General features: G+C 38.0%; 1 protein-coding gene and 1 long non-coding RNA gene across 2 annotated transcripts in view; both read left to right on the forward strand.

Annotated features, from left to right (window-relative positions):
* Positions 1-26,628, forward strand: part of LOC134677397 (gelsolin, cytoplasmic-like) — a 90,877-nt gene that overhangs the window by 25,923 nt on the left and 38,326 nt on the right. Inside the window, exons 7-9 of the mRNA XM_063535850.1 lie at positions 15,260-15,298; positions 15,829-15,900; positions 18,454-18,585. Coding sequence (XP_063391920.1) covers positions 15,260-15,298; positions 15,829-15,900; positions 18,454-18,585 — 243 coding nt within the window. The remainder of the gene's footprint in view (positions 1-15,259; positions 15,299-15,828; positions 15,901-18,453; positions 18,586-26,628) is intronic.
* Positions 7,534-11,735, forward strand: LOC134677631 (uncharacterized). The gene is made up of 6 exons (XR_010100067.1): positions 7,534-8,425; positions 8,749-8,858; positions 9,225-9,331; positions 9,583-9,666; positions 10,156-10,285; positions 11,066-11,735. It is a non-coding gene; the product is annotated as an uncharacterized LOC134677631 (long non-coding RNA).

Genomic DNA, 26,628 nt, shown 5'->3' on the forward strand with positions numbered 1-26,628 from the left:
GGTGCTTAACCACGTTGAAATTTTGTATGTTGTTTGAAACCCAACAAAAAGAGTATTTATGATTCAGAATTTTATTTAAATATCTGGTTTCACACTATTTGCACATGTGATGTATAAGTTTTGAAGTAGAAAAACATTTTCTTTCAAAATAATATCTTTTAAATCACACTTTCAAATAATGTGAAAACTACTACTTACATAAAAATCGAAAAAATAGTAACTTATTTTTTTTTATTTCATACAATTTGAAAAATTTCAAAGTGTTTGAGCACCCCCTTGTAGTTAAGATTGTAAGATTACAAACTTGGCGTATTTTGTCAACATAATAAGTGTAACAAAATGAGGGGGTGCCGCTTCTTCTAGCTAGAGTTTGAATTTTTCCCATACAAACGTGAACCACCCTTACAAGATTTGAAGAGTGCCCTCGATTCCTCATAAATCTCACCATCAGAACTGGGTTTTGACAAAGACGGAACCAATCTGTATGTATATACTTACAAGTTACAACTCGACTAAAAAAATAATTTTCAAAATCGATCCCGAAATGACGGAGATATCAAACATTAAAAAACCGAATTAATACCTCCTTTTTAGGGTTCCGTAGCCAAATGGCAAAAAACGGAACCCTTATAGATTCGTCATGTCTGTCTGTCTGTCCGTCCGTATGTCACAGCCACTTTTTTCCGAAACTATAAGAACTGTTGAAACTTGGTAAGTAGATGTATTCTGTGAACCGCATTAAGATTTCAACACAAAAATAGAAAAAAAAAACAATAAATTTTGGGGGTCCCCCATACTTGGAACTGAAACTTAAAATGTCTTTATCATTAAACCCATACGTGTGGGGTATCTATGGATAGGTCTTCAAAAATGATACAATACAATACAATACTCTTTATTACACGCCTCACATACACTTAGTTTACAATAAATGGACAATAACATAAACAAAGACAATAGAGGTAACAACAGGCGGTCTTATCGCTTATGATATTGAGGTTTCTAATATTATTTATTTCTAAACTGAATAGTTTGCGCGAGAGACACTTCCAAAGTGGTAAAATGTGTGCACCCTCCCCTTCTCCTTTAACTTCTAAAATAAATTTATCTTCGCACTGAATGATGACATCGTACGGGGCTTAAAGCCCCCGTAACGCAGTGAACGTGTTAAAGTCACATTAAAATTCCATTTTTCGAAATAGAGATTTCAACATTTAACTTTGCAAAAGTAGATAATTGAAATATTCTAAAAGCAATAAAAATAAATTAGGTTAGATTCGAGCTACAATGACATTAGTTTGGGTTCAAGGCAAGGTTGCAGGGCCTCAACAAGGGAAAAAAGGGGGAGGGTCTGTTGGCCTGGCTCAGTGAGCCAGACCTCACCCACTTATCCCTACTACTGCCGTAAGCAAGTAATGAATTCCCAATGTATTAAGTTTAGGTTTAATAAATTATAAATATATTTTATTAATAACATAATAATATACAAATATGTATAAGCATAAAGTAATAAATAAGCCTACAGCTATTAATAATGTCCGTAATCTGTATAATCCTAAAATACGGATCCCTCGTATGTGGATGCTGCTTACATAATCTCGTCTGTCAAGGTGTTTCGGCAGGAAAGGCCTTGGCAGACTTATATATTCCTGAAATGAGGGTTCATACCTACCGACTGGAATTGGTTTCATGGCGGTATCAGATGGGTTAGTGTACGGTAACCCATGGTCATCTTGTTTATAATCTCGTCTGCCAAGGTGTTTCGGCAGGAAAAACCTTGGCAGACTTATATATTCCTAAAATGGGGGTTCGTACCTACCGACTGGAATTGGTTTCATGGTGGTATCAGATGGGTTAGTGTAGGGTAACCGATGCCGACCTTGCTTACATAATCTCGTCTGCCATGGTGTTACGGCAGGAAAAGCCTTGGCAGACTTATATATTCCTGACATGAGGGCTCATACCTACCGACTGGAATTGGTTTCATGGTGGTATCAGATGGGTTAAATTAGGGGTCCCGTTGGCCACCTTTGAGAGCGTCTGCCAAGCACTTCCGGCAAAAAAAATACTGGCAGACTTCGCTTTTATGTGTCTACATGTAAATTTCTAACTGCTGCCATAACTATTATTTCGGTATCAGATGGGTTAAATCAGCCCCCTTTTTTCGCACCGGAAGTGGCCTTCTTTTTCGTACTTTCGGCAAGTTCCGCCGTGGCAGACTATCGAATTCGGACTTAGCATCACTTTTATGGGAAACCATTGTGCATTTCATCGTGGTATCAAGTCGGTTAGAAAATTTGCGGCCGGCTCTTCTACTATAAAGAAAGCCCTCATATTCCCAAAATCAGAATCACGAATCCTCAAGGCCTATATGAGGGTGAGAAATTAAAGAAGTTACGAGAATGTGCGAAAATAAATGACACCCCGTACAATTTCTCAAAAAATAGAAAGGAATTAAGATTTTACCCTAAGTCAAACAAATCCCGGCAAAATTTAATAGAAACTCTGGATAGTTTTGAAGGAATTACCTACATCGCTCCGAGACCACCTGCAGATAGAGAGGGCAACGTGTTAATAGTAATTAGAAATGAAACATATGGAGAAACAGAACAAGAACAGATCGAAGAAATGGAAAGATGCATCGATATTAAGCCATCTAAAATAACAAAGATGAATAAGGACGGCAACCTCCATCTCGTGGTCTTTCGTTCTAAGCAGGGTGGCAAAACATTTACGACCACTGAAATAATTGACAGAATGAAATCAACCTCAGAAAGATTCTTTGGAGCCCCGAAAATTTATGCAGAACCATTTCGAAAAAATACGAATAGAATAGCACAGTGCAAAAAGTGTTATAAATTCGATCACACAAAACAATCATGTCACGGACCGCAACTGTCACCGAGAATGCAAATTACAATTGAAGGGCGAGAAGTGACAGTATGTCGGGCGTGTCGACAAGAGAGTGACCACGGAGCTAATAACGTTATTTGCCCCGTCTTCAAAAACGAGTTAGATAAAAATGCGGCGAGATTACAAAAACAGGCAGAAAATGAAGCAAGGAAGATTGAACGAGTTGCTAATAGTTACACCCGTCCTGGAATTTCGTTCGCTGATAGGGCCAATGCATCCGCACCACTACCTAGACAGGAATCAATAAGGGAGACTGTATCGGCAGAAATTACTCCACCAGTTCAGCAGAGCCAGCCAGTTCAACAACTCAACTTACCCAACGGAGGAACAGGCAGACTAATCATGACACAAGAAGACGCAATGAAACTAGCGCAATGTATATACGCTTTCTTCAATGGCCGTTAAGTCACAATTAAAAAAACTTAGAATTTTACATGTAAACGCTCAAGGTTTACGAAATAAGTTCACAGAATTAAAAACGTTAGTGGACAAACACTTGCCTCACATCATCATCATTAATGAGTGCAAAGTGGACTTTGACAAAGTAAAATTTGACATCCGAAACTACGATAAACTGACGCACAGCAGAGCGACACATCTGGGCACAGTGATGTATATCGCCAGAGGACTTAGATGGACTCAAACAGCGCTCACACCGGGATGGGAAGAAGAAGAAGGAATGATCGAGGGTATAGCGATCAAGTTAGTCTACCATCATCGATCCGGAGAGTACTTAAAAATAAAAGGGGTCTACTTTCCAATCCCAGACCAACACCTAGCTAGAGAGGAACTCGAAGATACAATCATGGACGAACCTGCACTCATAATAGGAGACCTAAACTTACGAATGAGACAGCTTGGGCACTCTAGGGACGCTGGCCTGGGCACCCTTTTGAAAAGACTACAACAAGAAGGAGTCTGTGAACTAAAACACACAGGCCTACCATCACGTCCAGCAAACCAAGGTACTAATATTCTTGACGCTGCTATTGTCACGCACGAACTCCAACAAGTAGATGACTTCAAAATGACACAAATAGCGTCAATCGGTTCAGACCATCTTCCTTGGATACTGGATACCAAACTTAACGTTGACCGTGAGGTAAAACTTACAAGAAATATGAAAAGGTTACTGGAAAGCGTAGAGATGAGGAATGCTTATAAGTCTACATTGTGTGAAAAAACGTCCGACCTGTTTCTAATAACTGACGACGCATCATGTGACAAATATATAGAAAGTCTAGAAAAGGCCATTACTGAAACCTTGGATATACATGCACCTCTCAAAGAACACAAAAGAAGAGACTTCCTCCCAGACGAAATAAACAAGCTGATCGACCTACGTAACCGAGCAAAGATACGAGCCTGGAAGAAAAGAAACCACGCCAACCCAGAAATATCTCGAATCGCGCGTTCAGAGTATAACAGACTTAAAAATCAAACAAAAGAGGCCCTCACGAACCTCATCGAAAACAGTTGGTTGAAAGCTCTCGAAGATCCAACGGATAGTAGGGCAAAGATGTGGAAAATCCAGAAAAGTATGAAAGCTCCAAACATGAAACTTCCTAACATTGAAGGATGCACATCTGAAGGGGAAATAATAAATGCGCTAGTGGACGCGGCAATAGTGAAAGAAGCTTATATTAATCCAACTGACGAGGGCTCAGAGAAGTTCACCCCTTTTGAACCGCTAGACAGGACGTCTAATAGAGAAATACGTCTTGAACTAAGAAAATTTAAGAACAAGAAAGCCCCGGGACCAGACCAAATCCGTGCGGATGCGCTAAAAATTGGAGGAGATGTCTTTCTTGAAGCATTTAGACCGATAGCAAATTACGTCCTGACGACGGGTTACTTCCCAAGACGATGGAAGGTCGGTGAATGTATCTTCTTGCATAAACCAGGCAAAAATCACAAAGAAGCTAGCTCCTATAGACCAATCACGTTACTTAATATAATGGGTAAATTATGTGAAAGACTAATTCTCTCAAGGCTGCAAGCCACAGTTGACAAATTGCAACCGCCATTCCAACATGGCTTTACTAGATTTAGAGGAACCGCTACTCAGATTCTCCGCACTGGTAGAATAATAACGGATGCTTTGGCAGATGGGGAGAGCGTATCGATGATAAGCACGGACCTAAGTAAGGCGTTCGATTCTATTAACCATAAAGGCCTAATCAAGAAACTTCAAAATGCCGATGTACCTATCAACATCATTAAAATAATAGAAAATTACCTGGAAGACCGATCGCTCATAGGGAAATTTAGGACTATCCATGGAGAAGTGAAGAGGATACCTCACGGGGTGCCCCAAGGATCGATCCTCGGTCCCGTCATTTTCAACCTGTTTGTTCACGACATATGGGATACTCACGACAGAATACGAGGTCTCAAGCTATCCCAATACGCCGATGACCTATGTATTTTAAATAGAGCAAATAACCCCGACCACGCTACCATGAGAGCGGAATGGGCAGCCGAAACTATTGTGAATTATTACGAAAGATGGGGCCTTAAATGCAATGTAGAAAAAACAGAATGCATCCTGTTTACAAAAAAGAAGAAATTTAAGCCGACAGTTAAAATAAAAAAACAGACATTCACATACAAAAAAGAAATAAAATATCTAGGAGTCATCTTCGATAAGAGCCTCAAAATGAGTCCACACACAGACAAAGTAGTCAAGAAATTAAAACAGGTAAGAGGTGCCCTGGGATCCATCATCGGCTTCCACGCCAAGACAGATCTTGAGGTCAAACTAGCCGTAATTCAAGCCTGCATCCTTCCCATCATGGACTATGGAGTGGTACAGTTATTATCCAGATACAGTAACTCGAACCTCCAAAAAATCGAGAGGCAATATAGAATGGCGCTGAAGAGTGCAGGTCAATTCCCTAGACGTCTACCCACAGAGACGCTCTGGGAAATGACAGATCTAGAAGCATGGCACCTCCGAGCCGCCGACCTGAATTACAAAATGCTGGCCAAAATCGCATCGCTGGGAATAGAAGACCTGGACACACCTGGAGACGCTTACCTGGCGCACGGAGAATTTAACCCACTGCTAAAAAACAAAAGAATCGGTGAAATAGAGTATACTATTAATAAAGACATGAGACGTTGGCCTCCCGGGGCGGCGGCTCCTCGTCCTCTTAAAATAAAATAAAATATAAAATTGTAACATATGACGCACAAAATATTAACATCTTCAACTCATCACTTGTGACATGACACCTTCAGCTTACACAGATCTTTTTAGACATAAGTTAGCTGACACAATCCTGCGGGAACTGAAAGATGTAAACACTAACAGGCAATAAACGATTTCTGATTCTGATTCTGATTCAATATTATGACATATGCCTTGGTTGTTGACTTCAACGACCAAAGAAATGAGATTTAAAGGGTGCCGTTTAATGGTCAGTCCTGAAATTTATTTGTAACAACAAAGTATCATTTTCTATAACTTAGGAATCTTAGGATAATATAATAACTTACTTTTTGTACAGTTGAAGTAAAGATATTTATGTTTACTACATATTTTTGTAATGATTGACTGATTAGTCTACTAACAATTCGTTCCTTCGTTTTTTAGTATCTCTGATAATAATGATAACTATTCAATCATATTTTTAATTTTTAAGTGGGCTAAATTAGAAGCCAGGGGTTATAATTGCATTGCAACGATATCCTCAGTCTGTTTACTGTATTAAATTTACAGTCTGCTACGTTGCAGACTTCAGTCAGTCACTAATCAAAACAAAAATTAATTACGTATGAATTACCAAGTATCAAATTACTTTTTTTGCACTATGCTTCGTGTTACCAGTTAAAGATTTTTTGAATTTGCCGCTTTTTTTTTGTGCAGCCACTCGCTGGTCAAACTCTATACAGCGTTGTGTCAGCGATTATCCAAAGTACACCTTGCTTTCTTCTTCTCCGCCTATATCTCAAGTCTTTATTCAAGCAACTACATATCAACAATGTTTACTATCGCGCAGGGAAACCGTGATTCAAGCCAAATACACGCCGAAATGCAGTTTTAATGGAGTCCAGTCTGATAAGGTTTCTTCTTCCTGTATTTATGAATATCTCCAGGTTGCGTGGTCCAGCAGTTGCTTGAACGTGTTAGCCAGCTGTAGCATGTCTTCATTGTTATTTTCAGCAACGCCACAGATTTCCACATAGTTGTAATCACTTGCTCAAGTTTCATCACTTTGAAAGTCAAATAAAATCACAAAATTCACTAAATCTAGTAGATCTTGTCACTCGCGCACAACAATTATCATAAATTATACTAATTTGAATGTAATTTAAATCAAATAACACTACACTTTCTCACAAAACAATAATTTATCCGTAAAACCGCACTTTGTTTATTTTGCAAATTAAAAATATTACACTGAACCACAGAATAAGTAATCGTATGAACTGTCAAAATTGAAGCTATAGGCGGTCAAACACATTTGTCAGCAGGAAACGCGCGAAATTCAAACTTTCTATGGAACAACTCATCGCGTCTACATTTTCCAAAGCCGCATGAAATCGACAGTGTAGACTCGCCTTTTTGCATAGATAATATATTTTTCTCACTAAAGGTGCGCGTGCGTCCGTGAGTATAATGTGATGAAATCAAAAACACGCTTTAATATCCCTGGCAACATGGTGCGTGTGCGCTTGGGAGTATAATGCGACGAAATCAAAAACATGCTTTAATATTCCCGGCAACATACAAAACACAACTCACGCAATTTGGTCGGGTATTGTTTGTTTGTAAGTAAGTTTCCAATAGATGGCGCAAGTAATTAAATTTGAAAAAGGAAATACTTTATTATTCAAGTACATAATTTGTACGTCATATCAATTTGATGATATAAACACATTTATACAATGAGAACAATTTAATTATCAATTTAATAGCTTCAAATCACAAGTTATTCTAGACTGAATCGGAACGCTGCTTAAGTGATTTGTCTATGGCAACTCTCGCGACTGTCAAGCTGTCAACCTGCTGTTGTATTTTTTTCTTCTTGTTCAGTAACGACATTATTTTCTTCATAATTTATTGTTTGTGATGTTATATATTATTCAAAGTTACCTCAGTTACCGGTGTAATACTATTCAAATACCAATACATCCAGGAAACGTTGAGAACCAAGCTCTGTTTACGATGTGACGTTGTTTCGTGGATGATTGCGACAACAAAATTACCCAGACGGACCAAATTTGAAATATAAAGCAAAGATTGCCTCTGAGAGCGCTCTTATGGGTTTAATAATATTGCAACATTGCAGATTCTGTAGAAAACAAATGATGTGGGAATTCAGAAACATTACATGGCCAATGCTCCCCCTAGAAACTTGTACTTTTTTCGTCAAATGATGGGTGAACCTAGTGCTTTTAACTACGATCCAGTGTACAAACTGTCTAGTACAAGGATGTGTAAAAGAGTCTAGCTGTCGATAATGTGCATGAAATGACTTAAATGTGGAAGCTTCCTCAAAACAAGGTAAGGTAAGGTAAGGTTGTTCCTTTATTTAACAGCTAAAAGAGCTAAAGAATGATAAATTTACTAGAATATCAGCTAACGGAAAGTAATTGATTTTAATTTGACCTTTCTATCAAGGTCTAATGTATTGTGGCGTCTTATTTCTACTCTGTTCAGCAACAAACACATTTCTTTTTGAAAACTGAATGCGACCAAAGTTAAGATCAGTGTATAAAAATGACATGTTGGTTTTTGGTTTTATGCTGTCTATGTAATGTAGTAATAGCCTTTCACTACACTCTTTCTATTTCAATAAGATTTACAAACTATATTTGGTTTTTCAGCAAACTGTCAATTCTAAGAGCTGTATGCACAAATCATCACTGAAAAGAAACTGAAATTACGCTTCGGAGACTCCTTTGCTATTTTTGATGAAACCAAACAACTGTAAAACGTAAGTATGACATTTCTGCTATTAGACATCTACTCTCTGGTTCAATCTTACTGTTATTTGAAATTTAAAAAATATTGTCGTTCTAAAATTTCAATTGGAAAAGACTGAATCTTTCCTAAACTACAAGTTTCCTGAATTTGGAAGTGCATTATATTATAAAAACCATAATTATTTGATAAAGTCAGCTAAAAATAAACAGGACTTCCAGCGTGTTAAAGAAAATTTGTTAATAAATATGTAATTTCTTTGGAAAAGGATTCCGCAGTTGTTCGGTAAATTATATAAAACATGAGGGCCCAAACCTAGTTCTGTCATAATTATTATTTTTATTGCAATAGATCTTAAAATATATGTTTTAATTTTCAGCAAACAAAAATGGTTGCCGCCAGTGGAACTTGAAGCAGAGTGGTGCAAATTCCCAATGTTTATTACCTTCATGGACTCTTTCAAGTCTTTTAACAATCTCCAAGCAAGTAAGTATAACACTCATGCTACCACTACTGCTCATGCCACTAGAAAGCAACTGTAAACCTATGCATGTACCTAGAAAAACAAACTCAGGAAAACTTTCATCGCTCTCAAAAATAAATAAATTTTTTTTTTTCTTATCTTGACTATGAAGACCCTACCTGCAGTAAATAATAAACACTTTTAATGAAACTTATAAATAGGTTTTCTTAAATAAACCCTACTTTAACTAACTTTTTCACATATTCAATTCCAGTGTTCCGAGAACTGGCATAGCTCTGCAGTAACAATTTTCCTGCCTACAAACTTCATCTACAGACTGTCTCCAGTGACATGACAGGTATTTATTTCTTTACTTAAATAAAAAACTCATTATAAACTAAAAATCTCATGACTTGTGGCTGACACAAATTTTTGAAAAACCTGAGCGAAGACTTCCCGTTGGAAGAGCGGAGAGATGAAACCCTTCTTTAGCTTTACATGTCTTATTCTAATTATTTTAACTTAAGTAAACTTAATTTAGCTTATTTAAGACCTAGCTTATGGAAATATGCCCTGTAAGACAAAGATTCTCAAACTTTTTTTGATTTAGGAAGACTTCAGTACTGCCTACTTTATTTTACTTTATAAATCCAAATACTTCCATTGGATGTGTTTAAGTATATTTTATTTTGTATTGAAAATAATAACGCACCCCCGCGAATGGATGATTTTAAGAAACATTTTGATATATTGCCAGACTGAAACTGACTCTAAGGAAAAGAAAATCTAAAGCTACTTATTGTACTCTATTCTCTGAATTTTCTAATACTTGTCTATTTTATTTCAGACGACCATGGGTCCTACTACTACAGGTACTTTGAAGACTCCTGCTTGATGGCGGTATTTCAAGAATTTTGCTGAAACAATGGCTGCTCGACAGACAGAAAAAATGATCCCTGCGTTATTCTTATCTATGTGTAGGTACTATATATGCTAGCTTAAACCAACTGTATACTAATTCGACTGTAATCAAGAGCAGTACTATAATTCTAAGTCACCTATGATAATATTATGTATCCATACTACTAATGATTTTGTATGCGCGCTGCTTAGCGTGTTAAATCGATTTTCATGAAATTATTTGAGCAGCTGTGATAATGTCTAAGAGGCCTGGCTCTAGTTGATATTAGCAATGACTATAAACAGTAAACTACATATTTCAGCTCCATACTTGATAAATGTTGTGACTTAGGGTTCCGTACTGAAGAGTATGTAGATAAATGTTCATTCATGGTGGCACACCTACCCACACTTCTTATGATACAATACTGTATGAAAGTGAAAACCAATTCGCCTAACGATAAGAAAATCTGGGGACATTTTATGTGAATGTTCACCCCCGTTTAATTCCATCCTAACTGTTGTAAACTAAACACTAGCTATCAAATGTAGTGTCACATTTGCGTTGCTACTTATAAGAAAGTTGGGCTTCACCCCCATTCCTTTAGACCACTGTAATTTTGAAGTGTTTTATTCCCCGCCGCTCATCATCAGTCTATTACACTTCCTACTTGTGACTAATGTAATAAGTTTCACCCCCTCATTATTTAAACTAAAATACTCTTACATGATATGACTTAGGTATAAGCTATCCTGCCTTATCTTATCTTAAATGTTAACCTACAAGTAAATTTCCTATTTATGCTTAAAATAAATCAATTCTTATTCAACTAATGTATGTTCTTTTTATTTCTCAGATACAATAAGATACGCTAGCAGTCAGAAAATGAAGAATGGTTCTAAAAGTCCCTGACCATGACTGAATGTTGAAAGAAAGTAAAAGAAAGGCGCCTTCAAGACAGCAGTATCTCTAAGGACACTACCCTTAACCAAGACTGAAAACTGAAGAAATGTATTTAAGGCCTTAATTATTAAATAATGAAGTAATTTTTTGTCTTTTTAGTTAAAAGCAAGGCTAATATTTTTCTTAAGAGTCCAAAACATAGCGTACCCACTCCGCTCTCACTTGCAACAAAATGCCTTTATGGCTAAAAGGCTATTTTCTATTATTTATTTTTAAAACCTCGGTATCCAAAATGAATCTAAAAGGAACCAAAACGTAGCCTAAAAGGCTACTTTTACATAGATATTAAAATACCGTAGTAACCCAGGTAAACTACATCCTGTGTCACGTTTCACCAAAATGTCACTCTCCACCCTTCCTTAACCTATATAAATAAATATATAAATACATAATTCCCTAATTACACTAATATTTGGCCACGTGATCGTCTAGTCTAGTAGTTAGGACCCCTCTGAAGTGAACCGAGATACCCTAGATTCTTTAATGAGTAACAGCTATATTTTGGACTCCAATATTATTTTACTTTACCTAGATTGTAAGAAGATAATTATGGTACTGAAGATATGTTTTATTATGATATTAAAGAATAATCTGAAGGGTATTTTAATTGAGTCTCAGACACAGTATATTGTACAAATTTCAAGGCAAGATATTATTGTTATTGTTAAATATTCGAATGGTATGAGTATAATTTGAATTTAAAAATGTTTTTGGTAAAATCCTGCTACGCCTATTAAGCTCCCGGGGTACTATAGAGGCAGTACTCCTGAGGTAAGCTCATTTACTCCCTAGCATTTTAAGGATAATTATATTTAACTATTATCTTCTAAACGATGTGTGATTTACTCACACATACTGCCTCCATATTTCGATGCAGGTCTGAGAGCTCTTAGTCCGATAACAATATCAATCGGATCACCTATCCTACCAATTTAGCCAGACGGGCTTTGACCAGCACTCCGGAACCTATGCGCACCTAGATGACGATGGAAAGAAGTGCCAAAGTATCCATCAGACATCAAAATTACTTATCTTTTTTATATTCAAAAGCTAGGGATACTAATCCCTTAGTCCCATTCCCCAGAACTGATATTATAGTCAGAATTCCTAGTTCTCTAGATGTATAAACAAAATACCGAGTTTATTTGCTAATTATTATGTTTATTGAAACTGAAATATCAAGATGAGCATTATTTCACTCAACTTTTCCCATTGAACTACTCTTGTCTTGCCAAAGGGGTCCCTAAAACAGAACTAATCTTCGATCCTTCCATCTCAGACCAGCCTGTACTCCTAAACCCAGCTTGATATTTAAGTATTGATCATGAAAACCTGATTGAACCACTCAGTACCGTCCCCACACCAGAAAACCAGAAATATAAATAGAAGTTTCATAAAACAAGATCCCCATATAAATTAGAAAATAGGAAGGTTAAGGCAGTAGAACCTTTACCTTTTAAACACACATATTTTAGTATAAAGAAACCATATTTTTAAACCCTTAAAGATAAATATATTATTATTATATCAACCATATCAATTTTATAAACTAGAACTAAAAGAACCCTAAAAAAACAACAAATGAGTGTGTGATTCTACCCTAACTCTAACCACTGTCCCTAATCTAGTATAACCAAAGCACAGTTCATTCTTACCATTGACCTGGTACTTTGGAATATACGCAAGTGTAGTCCCTACGAGAAGCTGTAATCATTCAGCGAGCGATTCTGAGAATTTCAACCTATAGGCTCGAGTTATTGTCCCCCCCCGAGGCATTTGGTACAAAGACCGGGTGGCAACTCGGGTAGGACGACCCTATTGTGTCTAAGAATGGTATAAATAAATATATTTAATATACGAGGTCCCCGAATACTGTAGGTTTCAAATGGGCCCGGATTACTCCAGATGATTCACACGTGAAATCTCCCATTTTACTAGCTACAGCTGGACATCGGTAGACCAAGGAGGGAGAGATATTTGGCTTTCTATGTAGGTAAAAAGATAAGCCCCAAGACAACCCTCATCTTGGTAAATAGGAAAAACCTCCTTCCATCCGTCGTTTGTCACCGTTAGGATAACAGATGAAAGGCTAGACAAACTGTCTGTCTAGACACTGATTTGGTTTCGAAATATATAAAAATAGTCTAGGAGTTTTCGGGTACAATTTTGAAACAATTATCCTTAATTATTCAATAATAATGCCATATAATAGACATTATATTTAAAACAAATAACTAAACTGAATCTAAATGATTACTATGTCAAGAAGGCCCAAAATTATAGTGAAATACTCAGTACAGATGCATTAAATTCCAACGTTACGAAGTATTGACCCCGCACTGTCCGAACAATAACACATCTTCTAACTCTAGCCTTCCGAAAACATTCGTCTTCGAAAGCCAACGATAGATAACCAGAGTATCCACTAGACTCTAAACCTTCGTTTCAAAACTCCTATTAAAAATTAATAGCAAAGTGAAAACACTCCGTTCGACAATACCCAAGCTTAAACATTATGAAAACAAAACATTGCTTCCACAATGCCAAACAAAGATACGAATTCCAAATATTAACTCTATGAGACAAAGACATAGTCTTTTCCTCGATAAAGCCAAACACTTAGAAAAATGAACAGAGTTTTTCCACTCACCAGTAATTTTGACGCACTTTATGAAAACCAAAGTCAGGTGTCGGTCCGGATGCTGAAGATAAACTAAACTTGTGACCGCTCCTCTCAGCCCTTTTATATGATTCGTTGCTAACTCAGACACGCTAGTTCAGTCAAAACATCTGTGCTGCACCTGCCTACTTGAGACATCTCTTCCAAGAATCATGTCCGAAGTACGAGCGCACCTGCGCCTCCACCCTTAGTTCAGTCACATTCACCTTGAAAATGATACCTATCTTCAACGAATTATCTACAAAAATCAACCTTACATCTTTCACTTAAGAATTGTTTTGGCCCGACGAAGTAGTTCAGACACGCTCTGTAATTGGGACATTTGATACCTCAGAACCAAAGGTCGTAACGACATATTATCTGTGTAGCCCTTGTGCCTCACACGTAAGATTTATTTTTGATTGATGTCACATCTTAGAGCCATCTATGGATTTCTTACGCAACTACTTGAACGTTAGGTGTCTCGTCGATAACGCTCCGACGGTCAATACATAACTTATTATGAACTTAATTCCCTCCACTGCCCACAGATGGCGTTGTTATCAAACGTTTTAACTTAATATTTATATTGAAGTATGAGTAAAATCTAATTCAATTTCATAATTAAGGCTTTTTATTACTTAAATGTTTTATATTTATAGATAGGGCTTACGGCTAGTTACAATGTTTTTCTTTACACTTGCAAGCGCAGGTCGCATGTTATTTAAGTCAAGAAGTTTTTAATCTATCGAAGAAGACATTCGAATAAACTCAAGAGAGTTTTCACATTTCCCGATCCGATAATTATACCACACCACCTTCATAGGATGTGATCGGATAATTATAATCCGATGTGTCGGAAGCCGGTGTTACTCGAAGATTATAATCATGTTTTTACTTGAATTATTACAAATTAAAATATTTTCATCACTACATCTTACAAAACAAAGTCCCCCGCCGCGTCGGTCTGTTTATGTGTTTGTATGTTCGCGATAAACTCGGAAACCACTGATAGAATTTTCATGCAGTTTTCACTTCTCAATAAAGTGGTTCTTAAGGAAGGTTTTGGTGTATAATTTGTTAAAGGTAACCCGTGCAAAGCCGGGGCGGGTCGCTAGTAAACTAATGTATTTATAGTGTATTTGACTACCAGTCTGGCCTAGTGGGTAGTGACCCTGCCTGTGAAGCCGATGGTCCTGGGTTCGAATCCCAGTAAGGGCATTTATTTGTGTGTTTACACAGATATTTGTTCCTGAGTCATGGTTGTTGTATATGTATTTAAGTACATATTTATATATTATGTATATCGTTGTCTGAGTACCCACAATACAAGCCTTCTTGAACTTACTGTGGGACTTGCATAGTCAATGTGTAAGAATGTCCTATAATATTTATTTATCTATTTTATAATTTCTGCGTTACTTTCAGACCTTCACCCGGGACGGCACGACGGTGTTCCTGTACAAGGTTCTGGCAGGAGACGAGCTGGAACTGGTGGCCGTCAACAGGCCTTACAAGCAGAAGCACCTTACATCCGACGTAAGTCATTCAAACCGAGGAGTTCAACGCATCAGGGCTAGAAATATAACCGCGAAAATCGAGCCCCCAGGGGTTATTAGGCACATACGACCGCCGGGTACAAGGTTCTGGCAGTAGACCAACTAGAGCTGGTGACCGTCAACAGGCCTTACAAGCAGAAGCACCTTACATCCGACGTAAGTCATTCAAACCGAGGAGTTCAACGCATCAGGGCTAGAAATATAACCGCGAAAATCGAGGCCCTCAGGGGTTATTAGGCACATACGACCGCCGGGTACAAGGTTCTGGCAGGAGACGAACTAGAGCTGGAGGCCGTCAACAGGCCTTACAAGCAGAAGCACCTTACTTCCGACGTAAGTCATTCAAACCGAGGAGTTCAACGCATCAGGGCTAGAAATATAACCGCGAAAATCGAGCCCCTCAGGGGTTATTAGGCACATACGACCGCCGGGTACAAGGTTCTGGCAGGAGACGAACTAGAGCTGGTGGCCGTCAACAGGCCTTACAAGCAGAAGCACCTTACTTCCGACGTAAGTCATTTAAACAATGACTCAAGTTAGACCGGGCCGTGTCGGGGCCGGAGCTTCCGGAGCTTACTTCTCTATGACATGATAGACGATCACGTGACGCTTTCCATAAAAAAGGATGCGCTGGAAGCTCCGGCCCGGACACGGCCCGGTTTAACGTGAGTCATCAATTAAACCGAGGAGTTCAAAGCATCAGGGCTATAACCGCAAAAGTCTAAGTTCGCAGATTGCGGGCTTTTTTCTCTGTCACTGTAATTTACGCCTTCATTGGAGTGAAGGAGAAAGATCCCCGCAATTTGCGAATTTCGGGTTTCGCGGTAGCCCGTCATGGGTTCTTAGAAACATCCTACTGCCGGGTACTTTCTGCTGAGACGGACAGACCCTTCAGAGCATACAATACCTGGAGTAGCCTTTCAATATACCAGGTGTGGCCTGTAACACGAGCAAATAATTAAAACATAGATTGTACTCCTCAAACGGTGACACTTTTGTTCAACAACTTTTAAAAATTATAAAGTATTTAGATTCCCTATTTTTCATACAAAATAAATATTATCTTCAATGGACGCCATCGCCACGCCATGTCATTGTGATTGACGTTGCTTGTCACGCCTTAAACATAATAACAAAATTCGCAATACATTGCGTCTTAGAATAAACTTTAAAGTGTATTAAAAATCAAACCACAAGTTATTTTTAAAAGTCGCTGGACAAATGTTGGTCAGTATGAGGAGTACAGCCTACAGTTTTTGCTCATATTACAGGCCACTCCCGGTATGACTTACCCCTTTGTCAAAAAGCTTGAACAATGTGTTAGAATCAATGATCGGCACGACCCGTGACGCACCGCGGGATTCAAAGAGGAAATAATAATATGGACATGACATGATTCGCAAAAATTAAGAGTTATGTATTTGTAAATAGAAGTCAGAATATTTAATAAATTAATAAAATGTATCACTTTTCATTAAAGAAAATATAAACGTTGGTTTTATTTTATACTGCGTAAAATATTACGTGCACTCATATAAAATATGTACCTAAGTGTTAAAATATTAATCATTTGAAGTGCATAAAAACCCTTTTCCCTACCTGGCTACTACTACCTGGCATGTCGAAGGTCGCTATCGTGTTTTCTATTGTTTGCGTTTATGACCAATCCCGGGGAATATCCATATTAACATAATGATTCAGGTCATTGACACCATGCGGCACGGGTCGTGCCGGTCACTGGTTAGAATAGTCTCGATGAGTACCTATTTTATTTAGGCTGCTATTTAACTGAGCACCAGATTTAATAAAATTTAATACCAAAAAAATCTACTTTACCACCCTAAAATAATGAATGATCACCAAAATTATAACACCATTTTAATGTGAAATGATTACCAATTTTATTACATTTTACTATCCTATTAAAGGAAATGACACCAAATTAATCATTATTAACCCAAAAATTGTAAATAATTACCAAATTTCAAACCCCAATTTAATGTCAATTGATAACCAAATTTTTACATCGTGCTATCCTATTAAATAAAATGACACCAAAATAATCATTGTAAACCCAAAAATAGTAAATGACCACCAAAATTAGAACTCCATTTTAATGTAAAATTATAACCAAATTTTTAAATCTTGCTATCCTATTAAAGCAAAGCAAAATTTTCTAGTAGCATTTCGTTTCTGTATGGGTTGCAGTTCAAACCCAACCTAACCCACTTTTCTAGTAGCATTTCGTTTCTGTAAGGTTCGCAGTTCAAACCTAACCTAACCCACTTTTCTAGTAGCATTTCTTATCTGGAAGGGTCGCAGTTCAAACCTAACCTAACCCACTTTTCTAGTAGAATTTCGTTTCTGTGTGGGTCGGAGTTCAAACCTAACCTAACCCACTTTTCTAGTAGCATTTCGTTTCTGTAAGGGTCGCAGTTCAAACCTAACCTAACCCACTTTTCTAGTAGCATTTCTTTTCTGTAAGGGTCGCAGTTCAAACCTAACCTAACCCACTTTTCTAGTAGCAATTCGTTTCTGTAAGGGTCGCAGTGTTAACCTAGCCCACTTAACTGATAGCAGTACAAACCTAACCTAACATACTTTTCTAGTAGCATTTCAGTATGCCTACCTAAGTTATGCGGTGCGGGGTACGAGGGTTGAGCGGGAGGGGCTAGTAATTTTGGCATCATTTTACTTTATTTGGTAATATGTATAAATTTTTTGGTATCATAGTGGTTTATTTAGGTGAAAATATCGCATTTATTTGGTCTTCAAGATTTGGTGATCATTAATGATTTTTGGTAATCATTCAATATATTTGGTATTCGAATACAATTTGAAGTGCAGTCGTAATTAAAATGGTGGTACATTTGTAATTTTAGGCCTTATTTTTTGGTGTTCAGTAATTTTTTTTGGTAAGCATGATTTTTTTATTTACCAAAGTATTTTTTGGTGGTCATTATATTTGTAGCCTTTTATTTAGTTCTCTGTTGAAAGAAAAGTACAAACAGCGATAAAAGCTTGTATGATAAATGATTATTTGACAAAAAACTTATGATTTAGGCGATCTTCATCCTGGACACGCCGTGTTCCGGCGTGTTCTTGTGGCTGGGCGGCGACGTGGACGCCGACACCAAGAAGAATTACCACGACCTCGCTCAGAAGTATTTGGAGATCAAGGGATACCCTACTTGGGTAAGGTTTGGTTTAGAGTAGCAATGCACCGAGGAGAAGTTTCTTAAGTTGCGAAACTTCTATGAAGAATATTCTCTGGATCTTAAATTTAATAAACAATCTAATCGTGTCAAGACCGACGTAGACACGTGCTATTTTAAATATTTCGCCTGCCCGCTTTACTGTTATGTGGCGTGTAATATTATATATTACACAAAACGTTAAAGTTCTCATGGGAACATACTCACAGAGAACTTTCTAAGTTTCTTTCATGTAATTTCTCTGAAATTTCCGAGAACATTTCTGGAATTTGTACATTGCTAGTTTAGAGTTTTAATACCTTTAAACTAGCAATTCTTGTGTAATACCGACCGGGATATCTGATCGATTAACGATTAACCGTTACAACCATTTCCGGGAGCGAAAAATCGATCTAGCTAGAACCAGCTAGGGGGCTGTCCATAAATTACGTCATCGATTTTTGTCGATTATTGGCATATTATACCTCCATTATATCTCCATTCTTTTTGCGGCGAACCCCACAGCCAAGCATAATTTTTGTATTGAACTTGGCTCTCCTTTTTTACATTTATGTTTTTGAATGGGATATCAATACTTTTTGTAAAGAAAACTAGGCAGGTATTGAGATTTAATGTTTTTTCTTGTGTTTCCGCTGCATGTTTTTTACTTCTGTTCTTTGTATTAATTATGTGGTGCCGCGCGCCGCCAACGACACACCGTTGGCCGGTTGTTTAGCGCGTATTACAGGTTTTTTGTATGGGGACCCCCCCTATTTTTTAATTTCTTTTATTTTTAGATTTGTTCCTACGCTTACACACAATTACCGAGCTGGATTCCAAATTTCATCCTTCTAGGTCATCTGGAAGTAGGTTAGGTTTAGGTACTATATGTCAGTCACAATAAAAAAGAAATTTGTATGGGAACCCCCCCCCCCCCCTATTTATTAACTTTTTTTTGTTTTTAGATTTTTTCCTACGCTGACACACAATAACCAAGCTGGATTCCAAATTTCATCCTTCTAGGTCATCTGGAAGTAGGTTAGGTTTAGGTACTTATATGTCAGTCACAATAAAAAATGGTTTTTTTGTATGGGGACCCCCCCTATTTTATAACTTTTTTTTATTTTTAGATTTTTTCCTACGCTTTCACACAATAACTGAGCTGGATTCCAAATTTCATCCTTCTAGGTCATCTGGAAGTAGGTTAGGTTTAGGTACTTATATGTCAGTCACAATAAAAAATGGTTTTTTTGTATGGGGACCCCCCCTATTTATTAACTATTTTTATTTTTAGATTTTTTCCTACGCTTACACACAATAGCTGAGCTGGATTCCAAATTTCATCCTTCTAGGTCATCTGGAAGTAGGTTAGGTTTAGGTACTATAAGTCTGTCAGTCAGTCTTAAAATTTACGACTTTTTGACCTTCATATCTTTATAACGATTATTAAAAAAAATGTGAGATCTTAAAGTAGGTTAGATTTGGCTTGGCCAGTTTTTATCAGAATTACAAAATATATATGTTGAATAACTTTATAAAATGACTGATGTAATGAAAACTGGCCAAGTCAAATCTAGAGTTTGACCAGCGAGTGGCTGCACAAAAAAAAAGCGGCAAATTCAAAAAATCTTTAACTGGTAACACGAAGCATAGTGCAAAAAAAGTAATTTGATACTTGGTAATTCATACGTAATTAATTTTTGTTTTGATTAGTGACTGACTGAAGTCTGCAACGTAGCAGACTGTAAATTTAATACAGTAAACAGACTGAGGATATCGTTGCAATGCAATTATAACCCCTGGCTTCTAATTTAGCCCACTTAAAAATTAAAAATATGATTGAATAGTTATCATTATTATCAGAGATACTAAAAAACGAAGGAACGAATTGTTAGTAGACTAATCAGTCAATCATTACAAAAATATGTAGTAAACATAAATATCTTTACTTCAACTGTACAAAAAGTAAGTTATTATATTATCCTAAGATTCCTAAGTTATAGAAAATGATACTTTGTTGTTACAAATAAATTTCAGGACTGACCATTAAACGGCACCCTTTAAATCTCATTTCTTTGGTCGTTGAAGTCAACAACCAAGGCATATGTCATAATATTGAATCAGAATCAGAATCAGAAATCGTTTATTGCCTGTTAGTGTTTACATCTTTCAGTTCCCGCAGGATTGTGTCAGCTAACTTATGTCTAAAAAGATCTGTGTAAGCTGAAGGTGTCATGTCACAAGTGATGAGTTGAAGATGTTAATATTTTGTGCGTCATATGTTACAATTTTATATTTTATTTTATTTTAAGAGGACGAGGAGCCGCCGCCCCGGGAGGCCAACGTCTCATGTCTTTATTAATAGTATACTCTATTTCACCGATTCTTTTGTTTTTTAGCAGTGGGTTAAATTCTCCGTGCGCCAGGTAAGCGTCTCCAGGTGTGTCCAGGTCTTCTATTCCCAGCGATGCGATTTTGGCCAGCATTTTGTAATTCAGGTCGGCGGCTCGGAGGTGCCATGCTTCTAGATCTGTCATTTCCCAGAGCGTCTCTGTGGGTAGACGTCTAGGGAATTGACCTGCACTCTTCAGCGCCATTCTATATTGCCTCTCGATTTTTTGGAGGTTCGAGTTACTGTATCTGGATAATAACTGTACCACTCCATAGTCCATGATGGGAAGGATGCAGGCTTGAATTACGGCTAGTTTGACCTCAAGATCTGTCTTGGCGTGGAAGCCGATGATGGATCCCAGGGCACCTCTTACCTGTTTTAATTTCTTGACTACTTTGTCTGTGTGTGGACTCATTTTGAGGCTCTTATCGAAGATGACTCCTAGATATTTTATTTCTTTTTTGTATGTGAATGTCTGTTTTTTTATTTTAACTGTCGGCTTAAATTTCTTCTTTTTTGTAAACAGGATGCATTCTGTTTTTTCTACATTGCATTTAAGGCCCCATCTTTCGTAATAATTCACAATAGTTTCGGCTGCCCATTCCGCTCTCATGGTAGCGTGGTCGGGGTTATTTGCTCTATTTAAAATACATAGGTCATCGGCGTATTGGGATAGCTTGAGACCTCGTATTCTGTCGTGAGTATCCCATATGTCGTGAACAAACAGGTTGAAAATGACGGGACCGAGGATCGATCCTTGGGGCACCCCGTGAGGTATCCTCTTCACTTCTCCATGGATAGTCCTAAATTTCCCTATGAGCGATCGGTCTTCCAGGTAATTTTCTATTATTTTAATGATGTTGATAGGTACATCGGCATTTTGAAGTTTCTTGATTAGGCCTTTATGGTTAATAGAATCGAACGCCTTACTTAGGTCCGTGCTTATCATCGATACGCTCTCCCCATCTGCCAAAGCATCCGTTATTATTCTACCAGTGCGGAGAATCTGAGTAGCGGTTCCTCTAAATCTAGTAAAGCCATGTTGGAATGGCGGTTGCAATTTGTCAACTGTGGCTTGCAGCCTTGAGAGAATTAGTCTTTCACATAATTTACCCATTATATTAAGTAACGTGATTGGTCTATAGGAGCTAGCTTCTTTGTGATTTTTGCCTGGTTTATGCAAGAAGATACATTCACCGACCTTCCATCGTCTTGGGAAGTAACCCGTCGTCAGGACGTAATTTGCTATCGGTCTAAATGCTTCAAGAAAGACATCTCCTCCAATTTTTAGCGCATCCGCACGGATTTGGTCTGGTCCCGGGGCTTTCTTGTTCTTAAATTTTCTTAGTTCAAGACGTATTTCTCTATTAGACGTCCTGTCTAGCGGTTCAAAAGGGGTGAACTTCTCTGAGCCCTCGTCAGTTGGATTAATATAAGCTTCTTTCACTATTGCCGCGTCCACTAGCGCATTTATTATTTCCCCTTCAGATGTGCATCCTTCAATGTTAGGAAGTTTCATGTTTGGAGCTTTCATACTTTTCTGGATTTTCCACATCTTTGCCCTACTATCCGTTGGATCTTCGAGAGCTTTCAACCAACTGTTTTCGATGAGGTTCGTGAGGGCCTCTTTTGTTTGATTTTTAAGTCTGTTATACTCTGAACGCGCGATTCGAGATATTTCTGGGTTGGCGTGGTTTCTTTTCTTCCAGGCTCGTATCTTTGCTCGGTTACGTAGGTCGATCAGCTTGTTTATTTCGTCTGGGAGGAAGTCTCTTCTTTTGTGTTCTTTGAGAGGTGCATGTATATCCAAGGTTTCAGTAATGGCCTTTTCTAGACTTTCTATATATTTGTCACATGATGCGTCGTCAGTTATTAGAAACAGGTCGGACGTTTTTTCACACAATGTAGACTTATAAGCATTCCTCATCTCTACGCTTTCCAGTAACCTTTTCATATTTCTTGTAAGTTTTACCTCACGGTCAACGTTAAGTTTGGTATCCAGTATCCAAGGAAGATGGTCTGAACCGATTGACGCTATTTGTGTCATTTTGAAGTCATCTACTTGTTGGAGTTCGTGCGTGACAATAGCAGCGTCAAGAATATTAGTACCTTGGTTTGCTGGACGTGATGGTAGGCCTGTGTGTTTTAGTTCACAGACTCCTTCTTGTTGTAGTCTTTTCAAAAGGGTGCCCAGGCCAGCGTCCCTAGAGTGCCCAAGCTGTCTCATTCGTAAGTTTAGGTCTCCTATTATGAGTGCAGGTTCGTCCATGATTGTATCTTCGAGTTCCTCTCTAGCTAGGTGTTGGTCTGGGATTGGAAAGTAGACCCCTTTTATTTTTAAGTACTCTCCGGATCGATGATGGTAGACTAACTTGATCGCTATACCCTCGATCATTCCTTCTTCTTCTTCCCATCCCGGTGTGAGCGCTGTTTGAGTCCATCTAAGTCCTCTGGCGATATACATCACTGTGCCCAGATGTGTCGCTCTGCTGTGCGTCAGTTTATCGTAGTTTCGGATGTCAAATTTTACTTTGTCAAAGTCCACTTTGCACTCATTAATGATGATGATGTGAGGCAAGTGTTTGTCCACTAACGTTTTTAATTCTGTGAACTTATTTCGTAAACCTTGAGCGTTTACATGTAAAATTCTAAGTTTTTTTAATTGTGACTTAACGGCCATTGAAGAAAGCGTATATACATTGCGCTAGTTTCATTGCGTCTTCTTGTGTCATGATTAGTCTGCCTGTTCCTCCGTTGGGTAAGTTGAGTTGTTGAACTGGCTGGCTCTGCTGAACTGGTGGAGTAATTTCTGCCGATACAGTCTCCCTTATTGATTCCTGTCTAGGTAGTGGTGCGGATGCATTGGCCCTATCAGCGAACGAAATTCCAGGACGGGTGTAACTATTAGCAACTCGTTCAATCTTCCTTGCTTCATTTTCTGCCTGTTTTTGTAATCTCGCCGCATTTTTATCTAACTCGTTTTTGAAGACGGGGCAAATAACGTTATTAGCTCCGTGGTCACTCTCTTGTCGACACGCCCGACATACTGTCACTTCTCGCCCTTCAATTGTAATTTGCATTCTCGGTGACAGTTGCGGTCCGTGACATGATTGTTTTGTGTGATCGAATTTATAACACTTTTTGCACTGTGCTATTCTATTCGTATTTTTTCGAAATGGTTCTGCATAAATTTTCGGGGCTCCAAAGAATCTTTCTGAGGTTGATTTCATTCTGTCAATTATTTCAGTGGTCGTAAATGTTTTGCCACCCTGCTTAGAACGAAAGACCACGAGATGGAGGTTGCCGTCCTTATTCATCTTTGTTATTTTAGATGGCTTAATATCGATGCATCTTTCCATTTCTTCGATCTGTTCTTGTTCTGTTTCTCCATATGTTTCATTTCTAATTACTATTAACACGTTGCCCTCTCTATCTGCAGGTGGTCTCGGAGCGATGTAGGTAATTCCTTCAAAACTATCCAGAGTTTCTATTAAATTTTGCCGGGATTTGTTTGACTTAGGGTAAAATCTTAATTCCTTTCTATTTTTTGAGAAATTGTACGGGGTGTCATTTATTTTCGCACATTCTCGTAACTTCTTTAATTTCTCACCCTCATATAGGCCTTGAGGATTCGTGATTCTGATTTTGGGAATATGAGGGCTTTCTTTATAGTAGAAGAGCCGGCCGCAAATTTTCTAACCGACTTGATACCACGATGAAATGCACAATGGTTTCCCATAAAAGTGATGCTAAGTCCGAATTCGATAGTCTGCCACGGCGGAACTTGCCGAAAGTACGAAAAAGAAGGCCACTTCCGGTGCGAAAAAAGGGGGCTGATTTAACCCATCTGATACCGAAATAATAGTTATGGCAGCAGTTAGAAATTTACATGTAGACACATAAAAGCGAAGTCTGCCAGTATTTTTTTTGCCGGAAGTGCTTGGCAGACGCTCTCAAAGGTGGCCAACGGGACCCCTAATTTAACCCATCTGATACCACCATGAAACCAATTCCAGTCGGTAGGTATGAGCCCTCATGTCAGGAATATATAAGTCTGCCAAGGCTTTTCCTGCCGTAACACCATGGCAGACGAGATTATGTAAGCAAGGTCGGCATCGGTTACCCTACACTAACCCATCTGATACCACCATGAAACCAATTCCAGTCGGTAGGTACGAACCCCCATTTTAGGAATATATAAGTCTGCCAAGGTTTTTCCTGCCGAAACACCTTGGCAGACGAGATTATAAACAAGATGACCATGGGTTACCGTACACTAACCCATCTGATACCGCCATGAAACCAATTCCAGTCGGTAGGTATGAACCCTCATTTCAGGAATATATAAGTCTGCCAAGGCCTTTCCTGCCGAAACACCTTGACAGACGAGATTATGTAAGCAGCATCCACATACGAGGGATCCGTATTTTAGGATTATACAGATTACGGACATTATTAATAGCTGTAGGCTTATTTATTACTTTATGCTTATACATATTTGTATATTATTATGTTATTAATAAAATATATTTATAATTTATTAAACCTAAACTTAATACATTGGGAATTCATTACTTGCTTACGGCAGTAGTAGGGATAAGTGGGTGAGGTCTGGCTCACTGAGCCAGGCCAACAGACCCTCCCCCTTTTTTCCCTTGTTGAGGCCCTGCAACCTTGCCTTGAACCCAAACTAATGTCATTGTAGCTCGAATCTAACCTAATTTATTTTTATTGCTTTTAGAATATTTCAATTATCTACTTTTGCAAAGTTAAATGTTGAAATCTCTATTTCGAAAAATGGAATTTTAATGTGACTTTAACACGTTCACTGCGTTACGGGGGCTTTAAGCCCCGTACGATGTCATCATTCAGTGCGAAGATAAATTTATTTTAGAAGTTAAAGGAGAAGGGGAGGGTGCACACATTTTACCACTTTGGAAGTGTCTCTCGCGCAAACTATTCAGTTTAGAAATAAATAATATTAGAAACCTCAATATCATAAGCGATAAGACCGCCTGTTGTTACCTCTATTGTCTTTGTTTATGTTATTGTCCATTTATTGTAAACTAAGTGTATGTGAGGCGTGTAATAAAGAGTATTGTATTGTATTGTATCATTTTTGAAGACCTATCCATAGATACCCCACACGTATGGGTTTAATGATAAAGACATTTTAAGTTTCAGTTCCAAGTATGGGGGACCCCCAAAATTTATTGTTTTTTTTTTCTATTTTTGTGTTGAAATCTTAATGCGGTTCACAGAATACATCTACTTACCAAGTTTCAACAGTTCTTATAGTTTCGGAAAAAAGTGGCTGTGACATACGGACGGACAGACAGACAGACATGACGAATCTATAAGGGTTCCGTTTTTTGCCATTTGGCTACGGAACCCTAAAAAGGAGGTATTAATTCGGTTTTTTAATGTTTGATATCTCCGTCATTTCGGGATCGATTTTGAAAATTATTTTTTTAGTCGAGTTGTAACTTGTAAGTATATACATACAGATTGGTTCCGTCTTTGTCAAAACCCAGTTCTGATGGTGAGATTTATGAGGAATCGAGGGCACTCTTCAAATCTTGTAAGGGTGGTTCACGTTTGTATGGGAAAAATTCAAACTCTAGCTAGAAGAAGCGGCACCCCCTCATTTTG

The sequence above is a fragment of the Cydia fagiglandana genome, chromosome 26 (genome assembly GCF_963556715.1).
Source record: "Cydia fagiglandana chromosome 26, ilCydFagi1.1, whole genome shotgun sequence".
Lineage (NCBI taxonomy): Eukaryota > Metazoa > Arthropoda > Insecta > Lepidoptera > Tortricidae > Cydia > Cydia fagiglandana.